This window comes from Grammomys surdaster, unplaced genomic scaffold (genome assembly GCF_004785775.1).
Source record: "Grammomys surdaster isolate TR1022 unplaced genomic scaffold, NIH_TR_1.0 125977, whole genome shotgun sequence".
Lineage (NCBI taxonomy): Eukaryota > Metazoa > Chordata > Mammalia > Rodentia > Muridae > Grammomys > Grammomys surdaster.
This window is the reverse complement of record NW_021620793.1, coordinates 2,333,212-2,358,533: the sequence shown is the minus strand read 5'-3', so window position 1 is coordinate 2,358,533 and position 25,322 is coordinate 2,333,212. Positions and strand designations below refer to the sequence as shown.

General features: G+C 45.8%; 1 protein-coding gene across 1 annotated transcript in view; it reads left to right on the top strand.

Moving 5' to 3' along the window:
* The window catches only part of Ddi2 (DNA damage inducible 1 homolog 2), a 46,580-nt gene extending 21,552 nt beyond the window's left edge, over positions 1 to 25,028 (top strand). Inside the window, exons 5-10 of the mRNA XM_028754044.1 lie at positions 395 to 522; positions 4,879 to 5,007; positions 7,424 to 7,527; positions 10,640 to 10,829; positions 13,882 to 13,942; positions 17,033 to 25,028. Coding sequence (XP_028609877.1) covers positions 395 to 522; positions 4,879 to 5,007; positions 7,424 to 7,527; positions 10,640 to 10,829; positions 13,882 to 13,898 — 568 coding nt within the window. The 3' untranslated portion in view covers positions 13,899 to 13,942; positions 17,033 to 25,028. The remainder of the gene's footprint in view (positions 1 to 394; positions 523 to 4,878; positions 5,008 to 7,423; positions 7,528 to 10,639; positions 10,830 to 13,881; positions 13,943 to 17,032) is intronic.
* Positions 25,029 to 25,322: the final 294 nt, after the last annotated feature.

The window sequence follows — 25,322 nt, the reverse complement described above, 5'->3', positions numbered from 1 at the left end:
CCAGCACTGGAGAGACTGAGATGAGAGGGTCACAAGTTCAAGTACAGCCTGAGTTGTATAATAAGAACCTATCTCAAGTAGTATTCATGAAATTTCAATGTTTGGTAAGATACACAGGGCTGTGGCCTTGCTTTCTAGGAGTTTTTCCATTTCTGAGCTTTTTAAAGGACCATAATTCTTTTACACAAGGATGATTTTTATGCTGTCTTAGGTCTTCTTCAGGACAATGTCTCATTGTCTGCTGCTGAGTCACCTGTTCACCTATTGGGGAACATAGAACTAATTTTCATTCTGTGACTCTGCTGTTGCAGCTAGTGCAAAACCCATTTACAAATGTTCTTGGTGTTCTTTCCTGGAAACGGAGCTTTCAGTGTCCTGTTCTGGCTTGTCACAGGCAGCAGAACATCGAGGAGAACATGACGATAGCTATGGAGGAGGCTCCGGAGAGCTTCGGTCAAGTCGCCATGCTCTACATCAACTGCAGAGTGAATGGGCATCCTGTGAAAGCCTTCGTTGACTCAGGTGACACCGGGGGAGGGGAGACCAGTGACTTAGACACTGCAGCCCTGTGCTGTGCTTGCAGGGGCTGCAGGTTATTCTCATTTTTCAGTCTATGTGTTGGTAACAGAGTCCTTTTCCCAGTCATTTTTTAGCCGGGTTTGTATTTGAGTATCTCTGGCCTGTGCTGTTACTGGTGGTTGGTATTTCCAGGTTCTTGGCCACTTAACCAAAGAACTGAAAATAGAGGCTTAAACTTGTTGCAATTGGGTTGGGTGGGAGAGTGGTGATTTAGAGTGAGAACTGGCCGGGTGGTGGTGGTGCACACCTTTAATCCCAGCACTTGGGAGGCACAGGCAGGCGGATTTCTGAGTTTGAGGCCAGCCTGGTCTACAGAGTGAGTTCCAGGACAGCCAGAGCTACACAGAGAAATCCTGTCTCGAAAAACAAAAACAACAAAAAAAAAATATAGAGTGAGTACTGCTCTTACAGAAGTTTGGGTTCAGTTCCCAGCACCCATGTCATACAGCTCATACCTCTTAATGCCAACTCCAGGGAATGCGACATCTTCTTCTGGCCTCTGAGTACACCTGTACTCATATTTCACCCCCCAAAGTCAAATCTTTTAAGATAATAAAGTAAAAAGGTTGACAGCAAGCCAAAGGTGGAAGTCAGAATTGGCCCCAGTTACTGCTGGAGGCTGCTTCTGTGAGGCTCCAGAGAAGGACGGGCTGTGTGCTAAGGGGATGGGCTGAGCGGGCCTCTGTTGTCATTGATAAATGATGTTATTTGTGGCTCACAATTGTCTGATCTCGGGATTTGATGCTCTCTTCTGGCTTTGGTGGGCACCAGGCTTACATGTGCTGCACAGACGTACATGCAAGCAAAACACATAACATTGAAAAGAAGGAAGGAGCAGAAAGAGACGGTTTGCTGCTTGAGCTTCAGGTGGCCCATGTGCTAACTGGCACCTGTTTTCAATAATTACTTTTGTTCAGATCTTTTTTAAACAATTTATGTATTTGTTATGTTTTGCCTACAAGTCTATGTATGCCCACCGAGGCCAGAAGAGGGCATCAGAATCCTGGAGCCAGAGTTACAGCAGCAGTGTGCTACAGTGTGCGTGCTGGGTGTTGTGTTCTGTCCTGCTGAGAGCCCTCACTCCAGTCTGCTTTTTTTTTTTTTTTTTTAAGATTTACTTATGTATGTAACTGAGTGCTCTATTTGCATATATGCCTGCATGGCAGAAGGGGGCATCAGACCCCATTGCAGATGGTTGTGAGCCATCATGTAGGTGCTGGGAATTGAACCCAGGTCCTCTGGGAGAGCAGCCTGTGCTCTTAACCACTGAGCCATCTCTCCAGCTCCCATCTCTGCTTTTTAAATCCTTCGGTGTCATGCTCGTGAGTCTGGCCATCTCTCTGAGGCTGTGAGCAACCTGAGTTGCCGGGTGTTGAGAACCTAACATCACAGTCTCAAGGAACAAACTGAACATGTGTTCACGTGTTTGTGGATGTACTATAGGGAGAGGCCACACTTGTGCACATATTTAGTTTGTGTCTCGAGACTACGACATTCTCAGAAGTAAATGTGTTCATGAGTCTGTTTAAACAATGTCTACCAAGTGGCTGGAGATGGCTGACTCAGTGGTGAACACTTGCTGCTGTTCTAGAGAACCAGAGTTAGGTTCCCAGCACCCATTCTAAGCCACTCACAACAGCCTGTAACTCTAGCTCCAGAGAGCTCCAGTGTCCTCTGGCTTCTTCAGACACCTGAATGTATTTAGCATGCATACAGACAGACAGACAGATAATATGTCTTCTTTTTTAAAAGTTATTTATCTAGTGTTGTGTAGCCTTGGGCTGAGTGCTTAATGGTGAATGTTCCTGTTGAGAACTTCAGGATGTAAATGTGAGAGACAGACAAACGGTTCTTGCTGTACACCAAGCACTATGCTAGATGGTTAGTGCATCTTATTGCGTTGTGTTTAATCTCAGACCATCCCTTTGTGCCATGGTGTGTTCCTGTTTTGTGGGTAAAGACATGAAGGCCTAGCAAAATCAAGTCTTGGGTGCAGGCATAGCGTTGGTGAACAGAGGATTTTGGATTCAGCCTCAGCTATGCTTGATGCCAAAGGATCCTTAATCACTGAGCAAAAGGCAGTGCACTTGGGTAGGTGTGGTAGCTGTAGAGATCACTTTCTCAGGGCTGAGCTACACAGGACCATTTCCAGAAGTGACCACAAGACTGCTCCATAGGCAGACTGTGTGGGACAGTGAGCTATGGCAGCTTTTCCCAGGTTAATTTGTGAAGACTAGGAGAACAGAATTGCCTTCCAGATTTCCTAGACTCTTTCCGGGACTTTTGAATCTTAGTTTCCTCGGAGAAGGTTTGACTGTGCACTGCGTGTGTGTGCATGTTGGTCAGGGTAGAACCCAGGGCCTTGCCTGCTAAGCTGACACCACACCATTGTGTGATACCTTAGTCACTCCTTTCAAGTGTCTAAGATCTGCCAGTGCCCACAAGGTGCGGGCTTCATGCAGTGAAATCCGACAGCAGGATTGGTTGGTTAGTCTCCAGCCGGGCCTAAGCACAGCTGAAACTCAGAAAATGAGAGCAGGGAAGGGATGCTGTCTAGGAGGCTAGAGGGAATAGGTAGAGCTTCCTCCTGCCTGGAGTGCTGTGTAGATGTGATGACACTGTAAGAGTCGAATGGGGTGTGGGTAGATGTATTGGTAGAGAGGGCTGAGTTTGATTTAGTACTCTGTAAATTAAGAGATGGCACAGACCTTAATCCCAGCACTTCGGAGGTAGAGGCAGGAGAATTAGAAATTTAAGGTCATCCACATCTTTCAGTGAGTTTGAAGCTAGCCTGGGCTCTGACCCTGTCTGAAAAAGAGATGTGGATGTAAGGTTAAAGATGAACAGGGTGCAGTGGGCCTGACGCTGGGGCACTGGGGCTTGACAGTCTTATACAAAGTGGGAGCCTTGGAGGGTTCTAGAGCAGGTCAGGGAATGATCTGAAGGTGATAGTTTGGGATTGCTTCAGGCAGAGGCAGAGCTGGAAGAATTCAGTAACTCCGAGTGCTTTAAATTACACACGCATGGCACAGATTCCGAGCCAGAGAAGAATCCACTTAGGAGGGGAGAGGGTTGCAAGCCAGACCCACAGTTGTGGTGAGAATGATGGTCAGACATTACAGAGACAGTGAGGGAAGAGTGAAGATAGCAGGAGTCAACACTGAACTGTGCCCACCACAGTTAGAGTGGAGAGAAGTGAGGCTGGGCCTCCACAGAGATTACAGTGTCAGCCGCATGCAGCTGAGGATGGATCCCCCCCAGACAGAAGTGTTCTCGAGGCTAGGAGTGGCCTAGATAGTAGCATGCTTGTCTAGCATGCACAAAGCCCTGAGTCTGATACCCAGCACTGCATAAAACTTACTAGTGGACCATGTTTGTAATCCAGCACCTAAGGAAGTAGAAACAAGAGAATCCTGAGCTGTACGGTAAATTTTAGGCTTGAGCTGCACTGAAACCTTGTGCCAAACAAACAAGCTATTCTACATTCTCAGCTTTCAAGGGAAGAGGACTTATTTGTAGGTTCATTTCTTTTTGGGGGAAAAAATAAAGGACATTGAATTGTTTTATGTTCTTTTTTAGGGGTGGGGTGTGCTATTTGTTTATTTGAGATAGGGTCTCATATGTAGATTGTCTTGAGCTAGCTAGCTGTATAGAATATGCTGGCCTCAAACTCATAGAAGGCTTCCTGGCTCTGTCTCCTGAGAGCTGGGATTAACGGCATATGCCATCGCGCCTGGCTTTTTTTCTAAAGTGGTTCTGGTCCCTGTCTGTGTTAGGTTAGGTAAGTGGTCTCCCACTGAGCTATAGTGTCCAACACATACACACCTGCAATCCCAGAAGGCTGGAGCAAGAGGATCACATGATCAAGATTACTATGGACTACACAGACAGTACAGTAAGTTCCTCACTCAACAAACAAACAGATGAGATCTTCAGAGTGTAAGGTGCTGTGTAACATAACATTTCTGTCTGTGGACACAGTAGCAACATTGGGATTTTAGAAGGTTGCCTCCAGATAAGCTCCTTTTCTGTTGGTTAAGTTTTTAAGTATACTTCAGTTACTCTATAAACAACATATTCTTTTCTTTCAGTCATATTTCTGTACTTGGTTAGATTCTGTTTTGGAAACGAAAGGTGAATTTAAATATCAGGGGTGTCGATCCACATCTGTAGTCCCCGAATATGAGGATGGATGCAGGAGGAACAGTTGGAGCTTTACAAAACAAACAAAGGAGAAGCTGCGCAGGATGGTGTTACGTGCCTTATGCTTTACAGTCTGATATTTCTCTCTTCCTCCAGGTGCCCAGATGACGATTATGAGCCAGGCCTGTGCAGAAAGGTGTAACATAATGAGACTGGTGGATCGTCGCTGGGCTGGCATTGCCAAAGGAGTAGGCACACAGAAAATTATTGGAAGGGTGCATCTAGGTGAGTGAAGGCGGGCAGGTCACTGCTTTTTTAAATAGGGATTTAATAGGGTAATAAGTTTTTAAGGTTTTTCACAGTACCTCTGATTGACATGACATGACACGTACCTGAGAGCAAGTGAGTGTGTCTTTGGGTACGCCTGCTCCTGTGCAGGTCAGACAGAGGACAACGTTGGCAACTGGTGCTCACCCTTCCACAAGTCCCTGGACTTGATTTCAAGTTGCCAGGGTTTTGTGGCAAGAATTTTCCTTCCTGAGACATCTTGCTGACTCTAGAGTGTGGCTTCTTTCTCTCTGGCTTGGCTTGGTCAAAGGTCATTTCCCTCAAAGTGTTAGGACTGCATTTTGATTTTCCTGTTGTCATTGTAGCTGTGTGGATGCTTAGTGTTCTTGGAAATCTTAGAACAAGAGACGTACATAGAGGAATTGGAAGTCAGACCAGCTTCACAGCACACATATGTAAATTGTCCAGGTTACAGCCCACATGTAGGTCGGAGGGCAGTTGAATTGGCAGAATGCTGCTGTACAAGTGTGAGACTAGACTGGGAGATCTGGGAGGCTAGTCAGCCATCCAGCCCAGTTCTGTGAGACCCTGTCTCTACAGTAGAGAGCAAGAAAGGAAAGGACACTTAGCATCAACCTCCGGCCTCCACAGGCGTGTCTACACGTGCACATGCACACAGCACCTGCACTGCTCTTCAGGCAGAACTTCTCAGCTGGACGTGGTGTCACAAACACCTGTAAGCCAGGCATTTGGCAGGTGGAAGCTAGACACTTAGGAGTACAAAGCCAGCCTAAATGGACTATGTGAGATCTATTCAAAAATCATTCCAACAAAGAGGTGACGATCAAGACCAGAAAAGGAAAGATTGAAACTTGCTTCTGTTTTCTTTTTTCTTCTTTGGTTTTGTTGTTGTTGTTGTTTTGTTTTGTTTTGTTTTTTTGAAACAGGGTTTCTCTGTGTAGCCCTGGCTGTCCTGGAACTCACTCTGTAGACCAGTCTGGCCTCGAACTCAGAAATCCGCCTGCCTCTGCCTCCCAAGTGCTGGGATTAAAGGTGTGTGCCATCACCGCCTGGCTTGTTTTTTCTTTTTTCAAGACAGGATTTTTTTATTTTTTAAAGTAGCCCTGGACCTTTTTACATAAATCAGGCTAACCTTGGACTCAGCTACATGATACCTAAGAGAGCTGAGCCTGGTGACTCACGCCTTTAATCTCAGCAGTTGGGAAACAGAGGCAGGGGAATCCCAGTGTTAGAGGCCAGCCTACAGAGCAAGTTTCAGGCCAGCCAGGGCTACACAGAGAAACCCTGTCTTTGGAAAAAAGATGTTTGCCTTGAGCACATGAGGTTGTGTTCATCTATAGTTCCAGTGCTTGAAAAGACAAATAGTACTTTAAAGAACAAAATAGACGGTAATGTTTGCTAGAAATATGTATAATACTAAAATGATGAAAGCAGAACCTAGGATCACTGGGGAGAGAAGAGACAGATGAGATGACTGTGGGAAACCTAACAGTGTGGGTTTCTTTTTATAGATTTATTTTGTTGTTCCTTATGTGTATAAGTCTATAAGTCTGTACCGTGTGTATGAACACGCCCTTAGAGGCTAACCGGCAGTTGTGAACGACCTGACGTGGGTCCTGAGAACTGAGCTCAGGTCCTTGGAAGAGCAATAAGCAAGGGCTCTTTTTTCCCCAAGGTTTATTTATTTATCTATTTTATATTTATGAATGATCTTGTCTTTATGTACATCAGAAGGACATCAAATCACAGATGGCTGTGAGCCACCATGTGGGTGCTGGGAACTGAACTCAGGACCTCTGGAAGAGCAGTCAGTGCTCTTAACCACTGAGCTGTCCCTCATCACTCTTCTATTTCTTCATTTGGAAACTAAGCACGTGGTTGTTTAGTATGTTTTATATTGGGCACGTATTTCACATTATCCAGCCTGTAGACCTCTTAGAAGTATATAAAATCCAATGGTAACTATTAGAGAATTAACTTCACTATGACCATTTTCTTTTTTTTCTTTTTTCTTTTTTTTTGGTTTTTTGAGACAGGATTTCTCTGTATAGCCGTGGCTGTCCTGGAACTCACTCTGTAGACCAGGCTGGCCTCAAACTCAGAAATCCACCTGCCTCTGCCTCCCAAGGGCTGGGATTAAAGGCGTGCGCCACCACCACCACCACCACCACCACCACCACCGCCCAGAGCGGCCATTTTCTTAATCCTCATAATGTTTGCTCTTTTCACCTGCTGAGCGTGGGTCCTGATCCTGTTTGTAGCAGTAGCTTTGTCCTGTCCACTTCATTTGCTTTTCCGCCTATCTAATTGTTATGCCTTCCCAGAAGGCCAGGCACAGCTTGCCCTGGGCTTGTGAAGCCAACACCAGTAATATCTTTTCTTTGTGCTTTAGCTCAGGTTCAGATTGAAGGCGATTTTCTGGCATGTTCCTTCTCAATTCTGGAAGAACAGCCTATGGACATGCTTCTGGGTCTGGACATGCTTAAACGGCATCAGGTAATTAAGAGCTTTTGTGTGTGTGTGTGTACATACATGGACACACGTGTGTGGAGGCTAGAGGTTGACAACAGGTGACCTCCTCAGTCTCCACTTACTTGTTTCAGAGAGAGTGTCTTTCACTGAACCCTGAATTACCAATTATGCTACACTGGCTGGGCAGCATCTCCAGGGAACCTCCTATGTCCATTCCCCCAGTGCTGAGGTTATACATGGGCACTCTTGTACCAGGCTTCCCACATGAGTGTTGGGAAATCCAAACTTAGGTCCTCATGCCTGCACAACAAAGACTACCAAGTAAGACCGTACCGAGCACTCCCCAGTCTGTGCTTTTGCTTTGTGTTTTCCTGTAGTGGTTGTTGTTAAGTTATGTAGCCCTGGCTGGCCTAGAGCTCACTGTGTAAAGCAGAGTCCCTGGAACTTGCAGTGATACTCTTCCCTCTGCCTCTTGCACCTGGGTTAACAAGCATGTACCGCCATCCCTGAGCACTCCACTGTTGCTGTGTCTCTAGGATTCACCTCAGTTTTGTCGGTTACATGTATTGACAAACCAAGAACCATGGAAATGTCCTTGGTAGATTCTGTTGTCATAGAGTTGAAACAATTTGTCACTACAAATAGAGTCTGCTGGTTGGGTATGGTGGTGCATTTATTAATCCAAGCACTTGGACAGAGAGGTGTCAGGCATCTCTGAGGCCAGCCAGAGTCACATAGTGAGACTCAGCCTCAAAACAACACCAGGTGGTCTTTGTTAATCCAGCAGTTGGGAGGGAGAGGCAGACAGATCTTTGAGTTTGAGGACAGCCAGGGCTACACAGAGAATCCCTCTCTGGAAAACAAACAAAAAACCAACAGCACAAATCTCTTTTACAAACCTCTAAGGAATAAGTTAAATCTTGTCTGGTTTAACATTATTATTATTAGCAATTTTATTATTTGTTTTAACCTTTAAAGAATTGGATTTATTTTTATATGTATTTTCTTTGTAAGAATGTCTGAGTACCACATGCATGCCTGGTTCCCTTCAAGGTAACAAGAGAGCGTTGAATGCCCTGGACCTTAGGTTCAGATGGATAGGAGCTACCGGGTGGAGATAGAAGGTCCTCTGCAAGGACAGGCGCTCCTATTTGTTTTTTCCTTTTACTGAAAATGAATTTTTTTTCTTGCATAATATATAACCTGATTATGGTTCCCCTTTCTCTACTCCTCTCTGTCCCTCCCCACTACCCCTCCCATACAGACCCACCTTTGTGTCTCCTTAGAAAACAGACAGGCTTCCAGGGGATTAAGATATGATGAGAGAAAACAAGAATGGAAAAACAGACGAGGCACAAGGAACAGAGCTCACTGGTTTGCACACTCAGGAATCCTATAAAACCACTAAACTCAAAGCCATACTATATATGCAAAGGCCCTGGTACAGACCTGTGCAGACCTGTGCTTGTCTGTGCGTTCATATGAGCTGTGACCATGGTGACAAAGGGCCCTTGTTTCCCTGGTGTCTTCATCCCCTCGGGCTCTTCCACTCTTTTTGTCTCCTCTTTCTCAGGGTTCCCTGACCTGAGGGAAGAATGGAAAGGTCCTGTTACAGAGCTAAGCACGAGTGCCTAACCCTCAGCCAGCTCTCAGCCCCCGGCACTTGTATCAAGCTGTACAAGTTTAAGATTCTGATTTAAAATCCAGAGGGGTTGTTTTTTTTTTTTGTAGGTTTTTATACTACATTCTTTTCTTAGATGTTGATTAGACTGTAGTTAGAAGGATCCTTGAGGTTAAAAGGCTGAAAAATAAAAATGCTTTGTTCACACAGGGAGGATTTTCTGACAGGGCATTAATTTCTGATGATACTTGTATTCCTCTTCTAAGTCCGCCGTGCTCGTGGCAGAACATTAGGTAGTGTCTGCAGGGTAATGAAATACCCCAGTCCAGCCTGAGTCTCATGGTGGGTGAGGTTTATGTAAAGTCAGGACCTTCCTGCCACTGTGCTGCAGATGTGAGTCAGAGGAGCATTTGCCTGGTGTATGGAAGGTGCTGGATGCAGGTCCCTAAAAACAACAAGCCTTGAAAAGCCATGTGTATTCTACTCTCCCCACCCCCACCCTCTTTTTTCCCCTTCCCTTCTCCCTCCAGCCTAGCCTTTCATTCATATGTAAGTACACTGTAGCTGTCTTCAGACACCCCATAAGAGGACATCTGTTCTCATTATGGATGGTTGTGAGCCACCATGTGGTTGCTGGGATTTGAACTCATGACCTCCAGAAGAGCAGTCGGTGATCAATGTCTGTTCTATTGATTTAGTGTTATAACTAGAAGGAATGAGTATGTTTGTATAATGAAGCCTGCGTTATTAGTTTGTCAGTGTCTTGCTGTTGTTTAGCATGCATTGGTATTTCTAACTTTACAGACACAAGTCCGAGGCACCGGCAGCTGTGACATCTTAAGTAGAGATAACACACAGGAAGGGCACTATGAGTTAGAGATGAAGTGGCCCTGTAGCCCACACTTGTAGTCACACCACTTTGGGGCCTCAGGCAAATGGATCAGGAGGTCAGGGATGGACTGGACTCTAGACACTATCTCATAGCAGAAGAGGGCCTGGGAGGTAACTGGACAGGTGAAGCTAGCTGCAGTGGCTGCGCAAGTGTGATGATCTAGGCTTGATTCCCGGGCCCTCGATGGATGTGGTGGCATCTGTAGTCTTAGCACTAAAGGTAGGACATGGAGCCAAAGTTGTTTGGAAAGTCATGGGCCGCTGACTCGGAGTATGCAACAACAGAAACAGCAGACCAAGAGAGACGAGTTCGAGGTTTAAAATCAGAAAAGCCTAGGGAGATGTAGTAGCACACACCTGGAGACAGGTGGGAGGAGGGCAAGTTGAAGCCTGTGTTAGGTTATGAGGTGCGTTGGTAGCCATCCTGGATTACATAGCAAAACTTTGTGTCCAAAGCCAGAAGTATAAAATTGATGCTTTCAGCGTGTGCTAAGGTTATGTCTTTTTATTTTTAAACCATCTCTTTTTCTAGTAGTGTTCTTTACTGGTTGAATGTGGAACCAAGAATTTATTTCTCTGTAGGATGCTTCATCTGCTGCTGTTCTTTGCTTTTCTCTTCTAAAGTGTTCTATTGACTTGAAGAAGAATGTTCTGGTGATTGGCACCACAGGCTCACAGACCACCTTCCTTCCTGAGGGGGAGTTACCAGAGTGTGCTCGCTTGGCATATGGAACCGGGCGAGAGGACATCCGGCCAGAGGAAATTGCAGACCAAGAATTAGCAGAAGCCATTCAAAAATCAGCCGAGGATGCAGGTATTAAACTGTTTGAGTAGAGCTGTGTGCTTAGTGAGGCAAAGGCCTTTCTAGTTTATGACAGACAGCTTCACTGGTCAGCAGCAGGTGTGCTCGCTGTATTCCTACCTCCTCCATCTCTCAATACCACTGGACAGGAAATGCTACTTGATACTAGAGTGCTTGTTAACACACACAAAGGAAGCACTGGGCTCAGTCCCCAGTACCACAGACTGGATGTGGTGCTGCACACCTGGAATTTCCGCACTCAGGAGGAAATAATCAGAATTGCAAGGCTAGCTTGTAATATTTGAGACGCTGTTTCAAAAAGGAGGAGAAAGAGCGGACAGGGCTTTGCATTGCTGTGGCTCAGCAGGTAAAGGCACTTGCCACAGAAGCCTAGAAACCAGAGCCCATGTGAAAATAGGACAGCACCAACTCCACGGTCATCTTCTGACCTAGGTGTGCCCACACATACATACCACCATAATAAAAACTTTGAAGGACTTGTATTTGAACAAATCAAGCAAAAAGGTGTAGCGACACACACCTGTAAAGCAGCATCTGAGAACAAGGCAGAAGGGTCCCAAGCTCAGACCCAGACTAGGCTGAATATGAAGGTCCAGGCTAGTGGGGACTGTGTAGACACACCCTGTCCAAAAAGGGAAAAAAAAAAAAAAGGAGCCTGGAATGGCCGTACACATCGTAATTCCAGTGCTCAAGGGGCACAGTTGACCTCTGTGACTTGAGGCCAGGCTGGTCTGCATAGTAATTCCAGGGCACTGGGGCTACACAATGATACCTTATTTCTAACAAACAGAACAAGAAGAACAAGAGCCCGGAGCTGTACTCAGGAGTAGGTTGTTACTTGCTTGGATGCTTCTAAAACATCCTGTATTGTCCATAAAGAAAACTATAGTAAGCATACACTTTCAAGACCAGCAGTATTTCACTGGAAATGTGTTTTCTCAGCCTGGATATTGATTTGAGGAAAGGCATTACCCCTGTGACTCCATAGTAAAAATATTTTGGGAAAGGGCTACGGAAAAGAGTCAGTGGTGAGGGTAGCTTCACATTAATTGAATACAGTGTTTGTGTTCCCAGAGGTAGGGACCTCTGTAAGCAGGCTCCTTAACACAGTCTTCTGAGAGAAATAAATCAAAACAGCTTGGCTGACAACCCTCCCCCCCCATCTGTTACAGAACAGTAACTCAGGGGTGCGTTTTCTACCAACTGATAAAACACTGACTTTTAAGTGAGTTCTCATGAAATTTTGCACCAGGATTATTCATCAATGAGACAGTCTCACACTTTGCTCTTTCTGGTAAAGTGTCTTAGAGTACGAGCTCTTGGGATAGCTTTCTCCTCAAGACAAAAGATAATATATTTGAATAACAAACTACAAGGTTTTGTTACGTTTCCTGGAGAACCTGCAGGAGTGGTACCCTGAAACACTGGGATGTGAGCTCCTAGCTTGGGGATCCTTGCATCAGCTGGTCAGGTTGCATTTTGTGTAATCCAGAGTTTTGGTTGCAACTGAGGTAATTTTTAAAAAGAGGGAGAGTTTTGAATTAGCAATCATATTAATCTTCTCAAAAGTCAGCTTGAGTAAACTCATTCACCTCCTTAGCCTGTGGATGGTGATTTGGCAGCTTAGAAGGGATGCTGAGCCGGGCGGTGGTGGCGCACGCCTTTAATTCCAGCACTTGGGAGGCAGAGGCAGGCGGATTTCTGAGTTCCAGGCCAGCCTGGTCTACAGAGTGAGTTCCAGGACAGCCAGGGCTACACAGAGAAACCCTGTCTCTAAAAACAAAAAAAAAAGAAGTGATGCTGATGTTTTGAGATATCTCCCACCACCACCACCACCCCTCCCATAGCCGTGGCTGATGGCAGCAGTGTTACTAACCCAGTAACAGCTTCCCTCCTGTTGCTCAGCGTAAACAGTGCACAGGGGCTATGGGAGGATCCGCAAGTGGACTGCCAGCTTTCCTGTGGAGCTTCTGCTAGTGACATGTGGGACCGTGCTGACCTTTCAGTGTTTCAACAGTGATGATTCTGCAACAGTAGTGTTTATTATTTGAGAACTGACTGCTTAGGATCATGAAAATTACACAATTCTGGATATAATATGAAAATATTTTCAAAAAATTCTTCCTTTGGCTAATTAGGGTATCTTCATCCTTTGTATTTGTCTAAAATCAATAATAACACTGTTTACATGTCTGTTGGCTGGCTAACTGTGAAGAAGGCAACAGATGGAGCTTAGTGAATCTTTAGATGGTCAATAGTGATGCATGCCTTAAATCCCAGCATTCAAGAGACAGAGATGGGCAGACAGCTCTCTTAGTTCAAGGCCAGCCTGGTCTACAGAATGAGTTCCAGGGCTGCACAGAGAGACCCTGTCTTGCAGAAAGAAAGAAAGAGAAGAGAGGGGGATGGCGGGGAGGGAAGGAAGGAAGAGAAAAGAGAGAAAGAGAAAAAAGAAATCGATGAGTCCTGAGCTTGGGGTGGTGGCGCCTGCCTATAAGCCACATGCTCAGAAAGTCGTCTAGGCCATAGCAAGACCTTGTCTCAAAAAAAGAAAGAGCCGGGCAGTGGTGGCGCACGCCTTTAATCCCAGCCCTTGGGAGGCAGAGGCAGGTGGATTTCTGAGTTCGAGGCCAGCCTGGTCTACAGAGTGAGTTCCAGGACAGCCAGGGCTACACAGAGAAACCCTGTCTCGAAAAACCAAAAAAAAAAAGAAAGAAAGAGAGAGAGAGAGAAAGAAAGAAAGAACGAACGAACATGTGTAGAGTGCTCCTGGAGCAGCTCCTCTGGTGGATTGACTGTGCCTGTGGCACACTTGCCTTCAGTATCTGTGCAGAGCTATGGAGTACTGGCTTTCCAAGGACAGAAGCCTTGCTGGTTATATCTGGAGAGAGTCGAAGCACCAGAAAGTCTCTGGGATGCCCATGCCCACGCTGTGGAAACTCGTGGTTTTACGGATGGGAAGGAGCGAGGACCGCAGCCCTGCATGCTGTGTGGTTTGGCATTGTTAACCCACGTTTGCTTGTCTGTTTCCTAATCCAAACAGAGCGTCAGAAGCCATGATGCATGTAGTGTGTGTGTGCTGCAGCTGGAGTGGCCCAGACCAGGTATTTATTGACACCACACTAACCTTCCGTCCCCTGTCATCTGTGCTCTGAAAAGTCTGTCTGCGATCATTCTGGAAACTCGAGACTTTCTCCCTGTTCAATCTGGTTATAACTAGCCTGTATGTACATTTATATGTATGTTGCCATATACACACATAGGCATAAATTCTTGTTAAAAATTTGACTGGTTATGGGAATGGTCCAGGAAAAAGTCTTAGTAAAAAGTATTCATTATACCTACTACCTCTGAGAGTTGAAAATAATACTGAAGAAGAAAAGAATGGATCAAGACCATTGGTGTCACAGCAATTTATTGTAGATAACTGAATTTTTTAAGCTTTTGTTTTTTTTAAGCTGGAAGTCTTCATATGTTTGAAGTTTATAAAAGGATAAAATTTTCATTTTATTGAGCAGAAATGGAAAGTTGAATCAGATGGCTTCCCTAGAATCAGTAATAGGTGGGCTGATGTGCTCATGTGTTCTTGCCAGCCCACTCAGATGATGACATACGAGGATCCAAGGTTTGAGACCAGGCTGGACTGGAGAGTGAAACTGTTTTTAAAATAAATATTGCTGATTTTATCTGATGATCTGACACAGGGCTTTAGTAAGGGTTTGGAGGCTGGTTGTAATTAAACTTGTAGCCGGGCAGTGGTGGCAGGCAGATTTCTGAGTTCGAGGCCAGCCTGGTCTACAGAGTGAGTTCCAGGACAGCCAGGGCTACACAGAGAAACCCTGTCTCGAAAAACAAAACAAAACAAAAATTAAACTTGTAGCATGTCATTCATATTCATTTTCATATTCTCTCTCTCTTCCCCCCCCCCCCCTCTCTCTCTCTCTCTCTTCCTTCCTCCCTCTCCCTCTCCCTCTCCCTCTCCCTCTCCCTCTCCCTCTCCCTCTCCCTCTCCCTCTCCCTCTCCCTCTCCCTCTCTCTGTCTCATTTTACGGATATTAGGCATAGTCGATGTCCCTTAGCTTTTTTCCTAGCCCCTGTGGTACTAGTATTTCAGTTTCAGAAGGATGACATGCTGGCACTCTAATAGTAAGTACAGAGTTCACCAGGGCACCTGCACCTCTCCGGCTTCTTCGGGGTACGCAGGTCCTTGACGACACTGAACCCCAGGTGGTACATTTTCCCCTGTGGTGCTGACACGGATATTCTTTTGCAGTATGTTTTTTTTTATGTTAGCATTAGTCCAAAACTGAACTTATTTCAGAGTCAGAGTCAGCTGATAGGTAAAGCTAAGGATTTTCTAGATTTAAACAGAGACAAAGCATAATCCTGGTTGCCACCAACTATAACATACGGTAGTTCTTAAGAAGTCAGTCACTGCCTTGAGGTTGTGGCCCTGACCTTTGATCCAGGCAGGCGTATCTCTGAGTTCAAGGCCAGCCTGATCTACAGAGTGAGTTCCAGGACAGCCAGGGCTACAGAGAGAAACCCTGTCTTGAAAAAAACAACAAATAAACAACAAACAGAAAGAACAACCTAGGCTATATGAGATCCCATCTCAACCCAAAAAAGGAAAAGCCAATGACTTCCAGCAGGCCCATCCTCCTGCAACTTAGCAGGGTCTGATTAATGACTTCGAGTGACTTTGCCCATGGAAGTCCAGCATTCACACTGATGTTAGTCTTCAGCACAGAACATCTGAATTGAATCTAATAACCCGGGAGCTGATGCTTCCAGCCTTGATATGCCTTTTAATTAAAGACATGGGTGGTTACAGGCTGGGTTTTAATAGTGCCAGAGGAGTTGGACCACTGTGGCGTCTGCACTGATGCCCCCATCATGTTTGAAGGGCAATCAGATTAGAGTGAGTCTAAGTTATTGTTGCCTATCAAAAAACTACTACACTATTCCTCTCCCCTCCCTCTGTTGTATTCAGTGAAGTACTTAAGTCTTGTTAGGTTTGTTGTACTATATCAGAGTTACAACATTGGAAAGCTGGGTATGGTTCTTCATGTTGTAATCTCAGCACTCAGACTAAAACAGGAAACTCAAGTTTCAGGCTGAACAGAACTACTTTACAGAGCTAGCGATATAGTTGGATTAGCAGAGTGCTTCCTGGCGTATGGTAAGCCCAGGTGTGTTTGGTCCAAAGCACAGAACTGACAACAGTGAGTGATACACACCCATTGCCCTTATACATCAAGTCAGAGGCCAGCCTGCGGACAGGAGATTTGCCCCAGTTATGAATACATAGTTAGAGCAGCTGAGCAGATAAATAAAATTCTGTCTGCTTCATTTTTTGGTTTGTTTTGTTCTTTGAATTGGGTGCTTAGTTTTGTCGTGGTTTTTGAAAAGCTTGGCTAGATATAAAATCCACTGTTTACTTGTCTGTCTTCTAGAGATCTCCAGGCATGTAAACCCCATCTCTCTTGGTTGCCCCACTCTGTCCCCGGCATGCTTGCTCTGAGACTTCTGTGCTCATACTTGAAACGTGAAAAGCGTCCTGGAGCCAGTGGTGGCGGCCCGTGCTGTGACCCTTGTGCTTACAAGGCTGACGTACAAGGACTGCTGATAATTAAAGGGTTGTCTGGCCTTGCTATAGGGGGTTGGCCAGCCTAGGCTACAGAGTGAGAACCTGTTGGGTTGTTTTGTTTTGTTCTAAAGAGGGAGGAAAAAAAGCCTTGTCGTGAGAATCATCCAGTGAAGATGCAGACGTTCACCAGAGCTGAAGTAGCTGCTGGGAGTGCTAGTGTGCTCTCACAGTTCTGCACTCCAGAAGTAGGCAGGAGCCTCCCGACTTTAAGGCCAGCTCTGGCTATGTAGTGAGAGCCTTTCTGGAGTATAAATACGTCAATAAGGATCTTTTAAATGTGAGCACTGACCCAGGCATTGTGAAGTGCACGTTAATAGTACTTTCTTTACATACAGAATTTTAATGTTTATTAAGGACACACCAATTTCAGCTTCAGTGACAGGTGCTACCTTGTCTACCACAATGAGAAAGATCCTTGTATTTTTTTAACATGTTTACAGGAGAGACCCTAAATTAAAAGGCCTGTTTTTATTCTATTGAGAATTCAACTCTCTGATAATTTAGTGGTCTGCTAACTAATCTTTTTCTTTTCCTCTTATTACAGAGAAAAGCGGTAAAGAATCTACCTCACTGGGAATGTCATCATTGCCGACTTCTGATGGATTCAACCATCCTGCTCCTTCAGGGCAAAGTCCTGAGGTTGGTAGCCCTACGAGTCTCGCTCGCTCTGTTTCTGCTTCCGTCTGCGCCATCAAGCCCAGTGACCCTGATAGCATTGAATCTCTAGCTATGGAGGCTGTGAAGGCTTCAGCTGAATTTCAGACAAACTCTAAGAAAAAAGACCCTCCTCCTCTGCAGGTTCTTCCTGATCTTGTTTCCTCAGCAGAACAGAGTCTAGCTATGCCTTTGCATAATTCATCAGAAGAAGCATTTGTTACAGGTAATCTGGAGAAATCTGCTGAAAAAAGAACCCAGGGCCTCAGAGTTCATCTTCAGACAAGACAGGACGCTAGTTTCTCCCTCACAACTACTGGGATGCATGAGGCACAGATAAAGAGTTGGCATCCAGAATATCAGACCCCAAGTCAAGTGAGTGGCCTTCAGCAGCAGCACAGAGAAACAGAGAGGGTGCAGCATGGGGCTGAACCACAGAGTGTTCCACATGACCAGGAGTGTCTCTGTGACACAGAAGACCTTGAGCTTCATGAAGAAGTTGTCAGTTTGGAAGCTGTAATGAAAGCCGATGAGCTACAGAGAAGTGCCCATCTTCCTAGTGCAGAGACAGGGCTTCCAGCTTCAGGACCCTGCAGCTGCTCGTGCTCAGAAGCCCTGATGGAAGTAGATACGGCTGAACAGTCTCTGGTTGCTATGTGCAGCTCAACAGGCAGGAAGGATGCCATCATCAAAAGCCCTGGCATATCCCATCTTGCTTCAGATAATCCCTCTATGGAAATGGAGACATCACGGTGTAACCCCTCCTGTGACCGTGTGGAACATTCCATCTTGACTCGGGATTTGCAGCTCCCAGAAGATAATGTTGAAATGTCTACAATGGATAACAAAGATGACAGTTCCTCTTCCCCTCTAAGTGGCCATAGTCAGCCCTCTCTGGAGTCAGCAGAAGAATTTTGTTCATCTGTCACAGTAGCCTTGAAAGAGCTGCATGAGCTTTTGGTCATTAGCTGTAAGCCAGCTTCAGAAGATTCACCTGAGGGTATTACCTGTCAGTCAGAATTAGGAGCTGAGATCCAAATAAGTGATTCAGACCTTACAGGAAGGAGGGCCCAGAGTGAGCATCTGACCCCTAGTGACCAGTACCCACAAGTCTCCTGTCACCAGGCCATCTCTGAATCAGAAAAGACAGAGATCATAGGAATCACACCTTGTGCTACAATAGAAAATGAAACATCCACTAGCTTTGGAGGTCTGAGTGATGGCTTGTCACCTGGCCGAGGTGTCCCCAGACCAACAGAATCAGTCAGGAAGAGCTGTTCTGTCACCATAACCTCAGCTAAACTGTCTGAGCAGTTGTCCTGCACCTCAAGTGTAGAAATTTCACCTGAACTTGCATCAGGTGAGGGGGATGTCAACAGTAAGCCTTCTGAGCATGTGCAGAATCCAGTCCCAGAGAGGCTGGAGACCAGCAATGTCTGCCCTGGAGCCGAGTTGCCCTGCAGTGGATTGGACCAACCTACCACACAGTCCTTGTCCACCCCCGCCACTCTTCCACCGATTATCTTCCCTGCGGCAGATGTTGACAGGATTCTGGGTGCTGGCTTCACTCTGCAGGAAGCCCTCGGGGCTCTGCATCGAGTTGGTGGGAATGCAGACCTTGCGCTTCTTGTCTTGTTAGCAAAGAACATTGTGGTCCCTACCTAATTGTGGGAAAGTGGGCTTGGCCACACTTCATTCCTTTTGGAAAAGCCCTTTTCACACAAATATACTCAACACACACACACACAAAATGTCTGTAGAAAATCTGCAAGCAAAATGTTGAGCCAGATTTTTTTTTCCAGCCAAAGTAATTTATGCTCTTTTGTCTGATGAATTTGTCTATTCTACTTGTTAAAATTTGGGCCTTTTAAATGTATTGGCAGTGTGTGCATACAAAGCTTTTTATTCTCATTAAGATGATGTATTCCGGAATAAAGCGGATGGTTTTGTGTATAGCATACCATTTTAGAATGAGTGAATGCTTTGAAAGCAGGGGTCATGAGGAGCCTGCTCTCTGTGGAGCTAGGACAGATGAGCTGCCCTTTGTGGCTCTGCCTGTGCTGTGTGCAGGGTATGGCTGTAACAGGAAGCTGGAGAAGATAAGAACGTCTAGAGTTGTATGTTTTGATTTGTGTGCTCAGGGTTGACATTTAAGTAGAGCAGGAGGGCTTAAACCTCGGGCTGTCTTGTGCATCATAGGCTGCTGCATGGACTATTTGCCAAATACCTTCATGACCATGGGTAGGCTGTGGGGAAAGTCGCATCAGAGTGAAACATGGTGCTACTTGTATTTAAAAGGAGAAGGGAAAAAATGCGATCATAATTCCATTTGTAAATGTCAAGATAATGGCTTAGACAAACACTAGCGTGTACTAGAGACAGGGTCGAGGTGTCTCACTGACAACCCGACCCTCGCATGATCATGGGTTGACCGCCAGGAGCCTGCTGGCTTTGCAAACCAATCTGTTAGGAAGTTCTTCCCATGCTCAGTCGGAGCCGAGTGAGACAGCACCGGAGAGCTTCTGTCCCCATCCTCTCAGTGCATGTACTGATGGGTCTGTGAGAGTCCCTCGTGACAGAGGGAATACAATGGAAGTTCTGACAACAGTGGCCTTGGTACAGTCTTCATCCCTTTCTTTCCTCAGGAGTTTCTTTTCTAAGCAGGATCCATGTTTGTGTTCATCAGGCTGAGCTGGAGTCAGGCAGACTGTAGCTGTGTTTCCTGTGGCCTTCTTAGTGTGAGCTCTCGCCTTGAAAGTTGCTGTCCTGCGGGCCCCACTGTGCAATAATCACTCCAGATAGGTTTGAAAGCATCCTTTCCTGGAACATAAACTCTTGTCTTAGGTGCCTGGCAGGAATTTGGAATCTTGCTTTTCTTGAAAAGGATTTTGAAGATAATTCCTGGTTCCAGGTTGAGAGTTTGCAGTTTATTAAAATGAAAGTGTTGAAATCGAATTCTGAACTTAGCATTAACTGATTTTGTTTAAAAAAAATCACTATCCATCTCTATCTCTCTGTGTCTGTCTCTCAAAGCTTAGTTTTATCCATCAAAATTAAAGTCATCAAGCACAGATGGGTTCATATCTCAGGAGTGTTTTAAACTTTCGGGGCACTTACAGGGGTTTGTGTTCTTTTTGCCGCATTGTTTGTGTGCAGAGACTGACTTCAGTGATGTTGTGGCAGGTCACACCGCTGTCATGATCCTTTCTGGAGTTAGGAAATGGTTGCTGGATGGCCGTGTGGTTTCCTGCTCTCCTTCGGGTCCTCAGAACACCAGACTAGCTGAGCTGTCTTTGAGAAATTCTTTGTTTCCGATGAGCATGGCCTGTCCATCTTTTGCCTGTCCTACACCAAAGATGTATGTGTGATTCACCAGGCGACTGCTCCACAGCACTCTGCCACCCAGCTTAGAGCAGTGCCTGGGGCACGAGCAGGCAGTGCAGGGAAGCCAGGTATTGGCTTGAGAGGTGGCGAGGTGGGGGTGAATTTTGGGGTCACAAATCTTTGGGGCCACAGGGTGGGGTGGATAGAAGAAAGTACTGCTGACAGACTCCTCCCAGAAAGCCTGTGTGAGCAGAACTCGGCATGCCAACTCTGGCATGTCCACAGTGTCTATGCTGTGGGTGTGTGCAAGGTGGCCCTAGCTGGAGTGTGGAATACCAGTCTGGAAAAGATTTCACTACAGTAGCGTTTAATGTATGTACTTCTATGTTTATTCTTAGAGGCAGCCTGATAGGTGTTCTTAGGAACTCTTGGAGCTTGACTCACTTGCCAAATACTTTGTTCCTTTGGTTGTTATTTTCTTTGCAACAATAGTTGCTTTTGATTTTTAAGATCTGTCAAAAATAAATAAAATCAAAGGCCAGGCAAGCTGACATACCTTTCATTCTAGAAGGCAGGTGGATGTCTGAGTTCAAGGCCTGCCAGAGCTACATTAGTGAGACCCTGTCTTTTAAACAGTAAATTAAAAAGAAAAATCTTTTGTCTGAAGTTTAGATGATGTTAGGAATTGATTGGCTTAAACTGGACAATTCTAGAACAGAGGACCTTGAGGAACAACCCAGTGGTACATCAGTCAGTTTCCACTTAGTCACATTGTTGTAAGACCTAGTGGTAAGCCTGTCAGGTCACAACGGTAACAGCAAGGGGTAGCTCCTTGGCCAGACTGTTTTCGGGATTCTGTGGTGGCCGCTTACCTCCAGCAGTGCTCTCCATTTATGCACCGAAGGATTTTCTTACAAACCCCACGCTCAAGCTGAAGGGCTGGAGATACAGCCCTTTGATTCTGTGAAAGGCTGTTTCCAGATGTGTTAGTTCAGCCCTTTGCAGCAGTAAAAGCCTTTGTCTGGCGAGCTGAGCCTCAGATGTTGACAGGTGAAGATGAAAGTAGGTACTTGGCAAAGGACGCTTTAGTAAGTGGTCAGTGGTGTGTGAGAACTTCTGCCTTGAAGCCTACGCCTTCTGATCATCTCTAGATGTAGGAGAGGGGGGACACAGCCCAAGGTGTCTACCCAAAACATTTCTTTAACAAGAGGGTCCCTAGGAATGAGGTAGGGGCCCTGGTGTGGATTTTATGTCTAGCTTGTATGGCATCTGCCTGTTTGTCCCTCTCTACAGCTTTCTATCTCTAGCAAAAGCCATAAGAATTTGTTTCAACTTTTCAGCTCATGTCTATAAATAAATACTAAGCTATCTCAAGTTTAAGGTTATTGATAAGTATTTTACATAGGTTGAAAAGCAGCTTTTATGTCTACAGAGACCTGCACGTCCGGTGGCTTTTCTTCCTATTGTGTATATAATAAACTGCCTTGCAAATAGCAGTACAAGAGTGTCAAGGCAACTTTTCTTTTTTGTTTTTTGTTTACTTTTTTTTTTTGAGACAGGATCTCGCCATAGCCCAGGATGGCCTCAAACTCATGGCAATTTTCCAGCCTCAGCCTTTAGAATCCTAGGATTGCAGGCGCACACACCTATGCCCAGTTCACCCAGCGAGTTCCAGTTGCTGCCTCTGGTGAGAATAGACAATGTGGCTGACGTGGCTGGTGTGTCACTAGCAGTGCCAAGGGGCTGAGGGGCATGGTTTGGTGGAACGCCTGCATAGCATTCGAGGTCCTAGGTTTGATCCTTACCACCAAAAAATAAAAGTAAAAGCCAATCTGTGGCTGACTAGAACCGAGTTTGGTGTTTCCTGCATCCCCTCAGGGCTGGCACTGAGCCCCCATAAATTACCTGACTCCCCAAGTGTTGGTAGAGTCACAGTAAGGACTTTGGGGTGAGCCTTTGATGTACTTGCTTTTCTTTCGTGCCTTAATTTTTTTGAATAGCAGAAGCATCACATCTTGGGGAAAAGGTTAGCGGGCAGCCCTCCTGGAGAGGACTGCCACCTGGTGTGGTCCTTGGCTCCTTACCTCTTTGATTCACTCTTACTGCTTCAAACATTAGGTTTCCTGGGATAGGACTTTCTGCATCCTGTATACCAAAAATGGTTTCTAGAAGTTTCTTCAGTTTCCTGTTGCATCTTTTGTGCTGTGATGGGAGGAGCTAGCTTCAGAGCAATGCAGTGGGAGCAAGAAGTCGTTGGTTTGTTCATCAGACTTGGGGTACCCCTGAAGCCCAGGAGGTCAGCAGCAGCTAAACCAGACAGGAGCCTGGCCTTAGAAGCCTTCAGTCCGGGGGAGATATGGGGCAAGTTTTAACTGAGATCTGTTTTTACCTATTACCATGCTACTCCACCCCTACCCCAGCATGCTTTTGTTTTTGAGGAGATCTCTTACAGCCCAAGCTGGCCTTGAACTAGCAATCCTTAAGTGCTGGGTTTATGAAGTTATAGGCACACTCTATAATGTCTGAGTGGCATGCTTTCATTTGTTGCAGTTTAGAACTGACTAGGGGGAAAAATCAGGCCCATGATGGAATTCAACACCATAAACCTAGAGTTTTACTTTAAAGTGTTTAGTTTTAGTTTAGTTTAATTTAAACAATTGGGGGCTGGTGTGTTGGCACACACTTTTAAACTATAAGTGCAAGGCCAGTCAGGGCTACAGAGAGGAACTGTCTTAAATAAAAATGAAAACAGTTGAGGGTGTAAGGAAATAGCACAGTGGTAGGCCGATGGCTTGACTAGCTGCCGGAAGCCCTCAGTCCAGCCCCCAGCCCTGCGTAAGCCAGGTGTGGCAAGCATGTGAGCCCAGCGCTGTAGACGGGAGAGGATCAGAAGTTCAGGTCATTCTTGACTACATAGTGAGTTTCAGGTCAGCTGGGGTTATATGCAACCCTGCCTCCAGAAGAGTGGGTGGAGGATTACTGGCATAGCTCAGTGGTAGCAGAACACTTCCCTGACATGTACAAGGCCCTGGGTTTGACCCCCAACACTGCGCAGAAAAAAAAGAATTTTAAATAAAAAGATTTAGTAGAAATAACTGAAAAGACGCTGGTGAGTTGAGGTGTAAAGCTATGGAGCGGAAAGGGACAGGCAGAATGGAATCACCCTGGTGAGGAGAGGAGGGGTGTTTCCCTTCAGCATGCAGGATCGCCGCATGTAGCGCTAAGATAGGTGTGTCCCCGCCACCCTCCGGAGAGCAGAACTCAGCCGAGGCCTCTGCAGGATGTGCAGTATGTGGACAAGACAATCCGGAGCAGAAGTGATCGATGTTGGGGCGGGCAGACAGGACTGCTCTGCAGAACTCTGCCAGCTCCGCAAGACCTTCTTCAGTCCTCCGTTTAAGATAGCCAGGTGTGTGCATTCCTGAAGCATAGAAAGAAAATAGGTTCTTAGTGATTTCAGTTAGGAAATACGCTTAAAAGTTGATCAGTAATTAGATTCGGGGTCAGGGGCTTGTGAAACGGGGGAGAGGGCTGCTAAGTTTTAGGACACCATCTAGGACCAATTTACCAAGAAAAAAAAAAAAGGTTCAGCACGGAAGTCTGTTTACCTGCAAAGTTTGAACCCCAAATCAGGAGAAGGCGAGGAACATGAGATCAGATTGCTTCTTACAAAGCTGTGTCTGAGTAAGCAACTGAAGAAGGTTTTGATTGGCTAACTTGGATAAGGGACGTTTCCCCCTTCTCCCTGTCAAGGTGATGGGCAGTGATTGTACTTACAAGTTTGGTTGGTGGAATCCTGCAAACCTGAATGAGTGTGTCTGTGACCTGCAGAATAGACCTGTGTTCCTACAGGAGCCAGCCAGATGTGTGTTGAGAGGCTCCTCACGCAGTCCTTACAGCCCGGAAGACATGTGGCCTCACTCTCTCACCCGAGTACCGAGGCTTGTGTTCTCGCCCCTGGCTCCCCTGGGCGTCCATTCGTTCTGGCGAGACTTCGGAGGGAGTCTCTATGTGTACCTTCCATGGGAAACGAATAGTACATTTGTATCCAGATTTCTTCATGGCAAGCTGGGCCCAATGGCTTCATCCCCAAGTAAAGGTCCCCTGGCTTTCTAGCCGCAGATGGCAGATCGTAACTAGGAAGCCCTCCCTCTGCAGTTGCCCGAGTCATGAGGGTTTCTGGCTTCTCTTTAAGCTTTGACACTACTTCATCTTTTGGTATCCAGTCTAGTTAGCAACATCTGCTTGCCAGTGGCCCGCCCAGGCATGCCCAGATGCTTTGAGAGTTGGGGAAACTGAGAACTGAGAAGCTGCACTCAGGAATCCCAAAGTCCATTGCTTTGTGTGCTGGTTAGGACTGTCTGCAGCTGAACGCACTAGATGCCTTTGAGTTTGATTTTTTGTTTTGTTCCTTGTCATATTTTGAAATGTAAGTCAGCCCTGAATAATCCAAACACTTTATTTTATTTTTATTTTTCTTCTTTAATAGGAACTTTCTGAAGAAAACGTGATGTGTAAAACCTTTGATATTTAAGATAATAAAGTTTTTATCATAAGACTTTCATTTGGTCTGCTTCTTCTAACTTAAGATGGCTACTTCCTTCAGTCTTTGTTTCCGACTCCCTGGCCTTTAAGTTACTTCTGCCCCTGTATTAGAGCAGCATCGCCTATGAACCTGAACCCAGAAGGGATGAACACAGCTGTGAAACTTGACTTCCAGGTTGCTGGAGATGTCTCTGCAGCTGTAAGAGGGACGACCCCGGCAGTGGGGTACAGTGGTTAAAGCTGGCCTCTAGAGCCAAACAGATCTCTGAATCCAAGGCCAGCCTTGTCAACAAAGTGAGTTCCTGAATAGA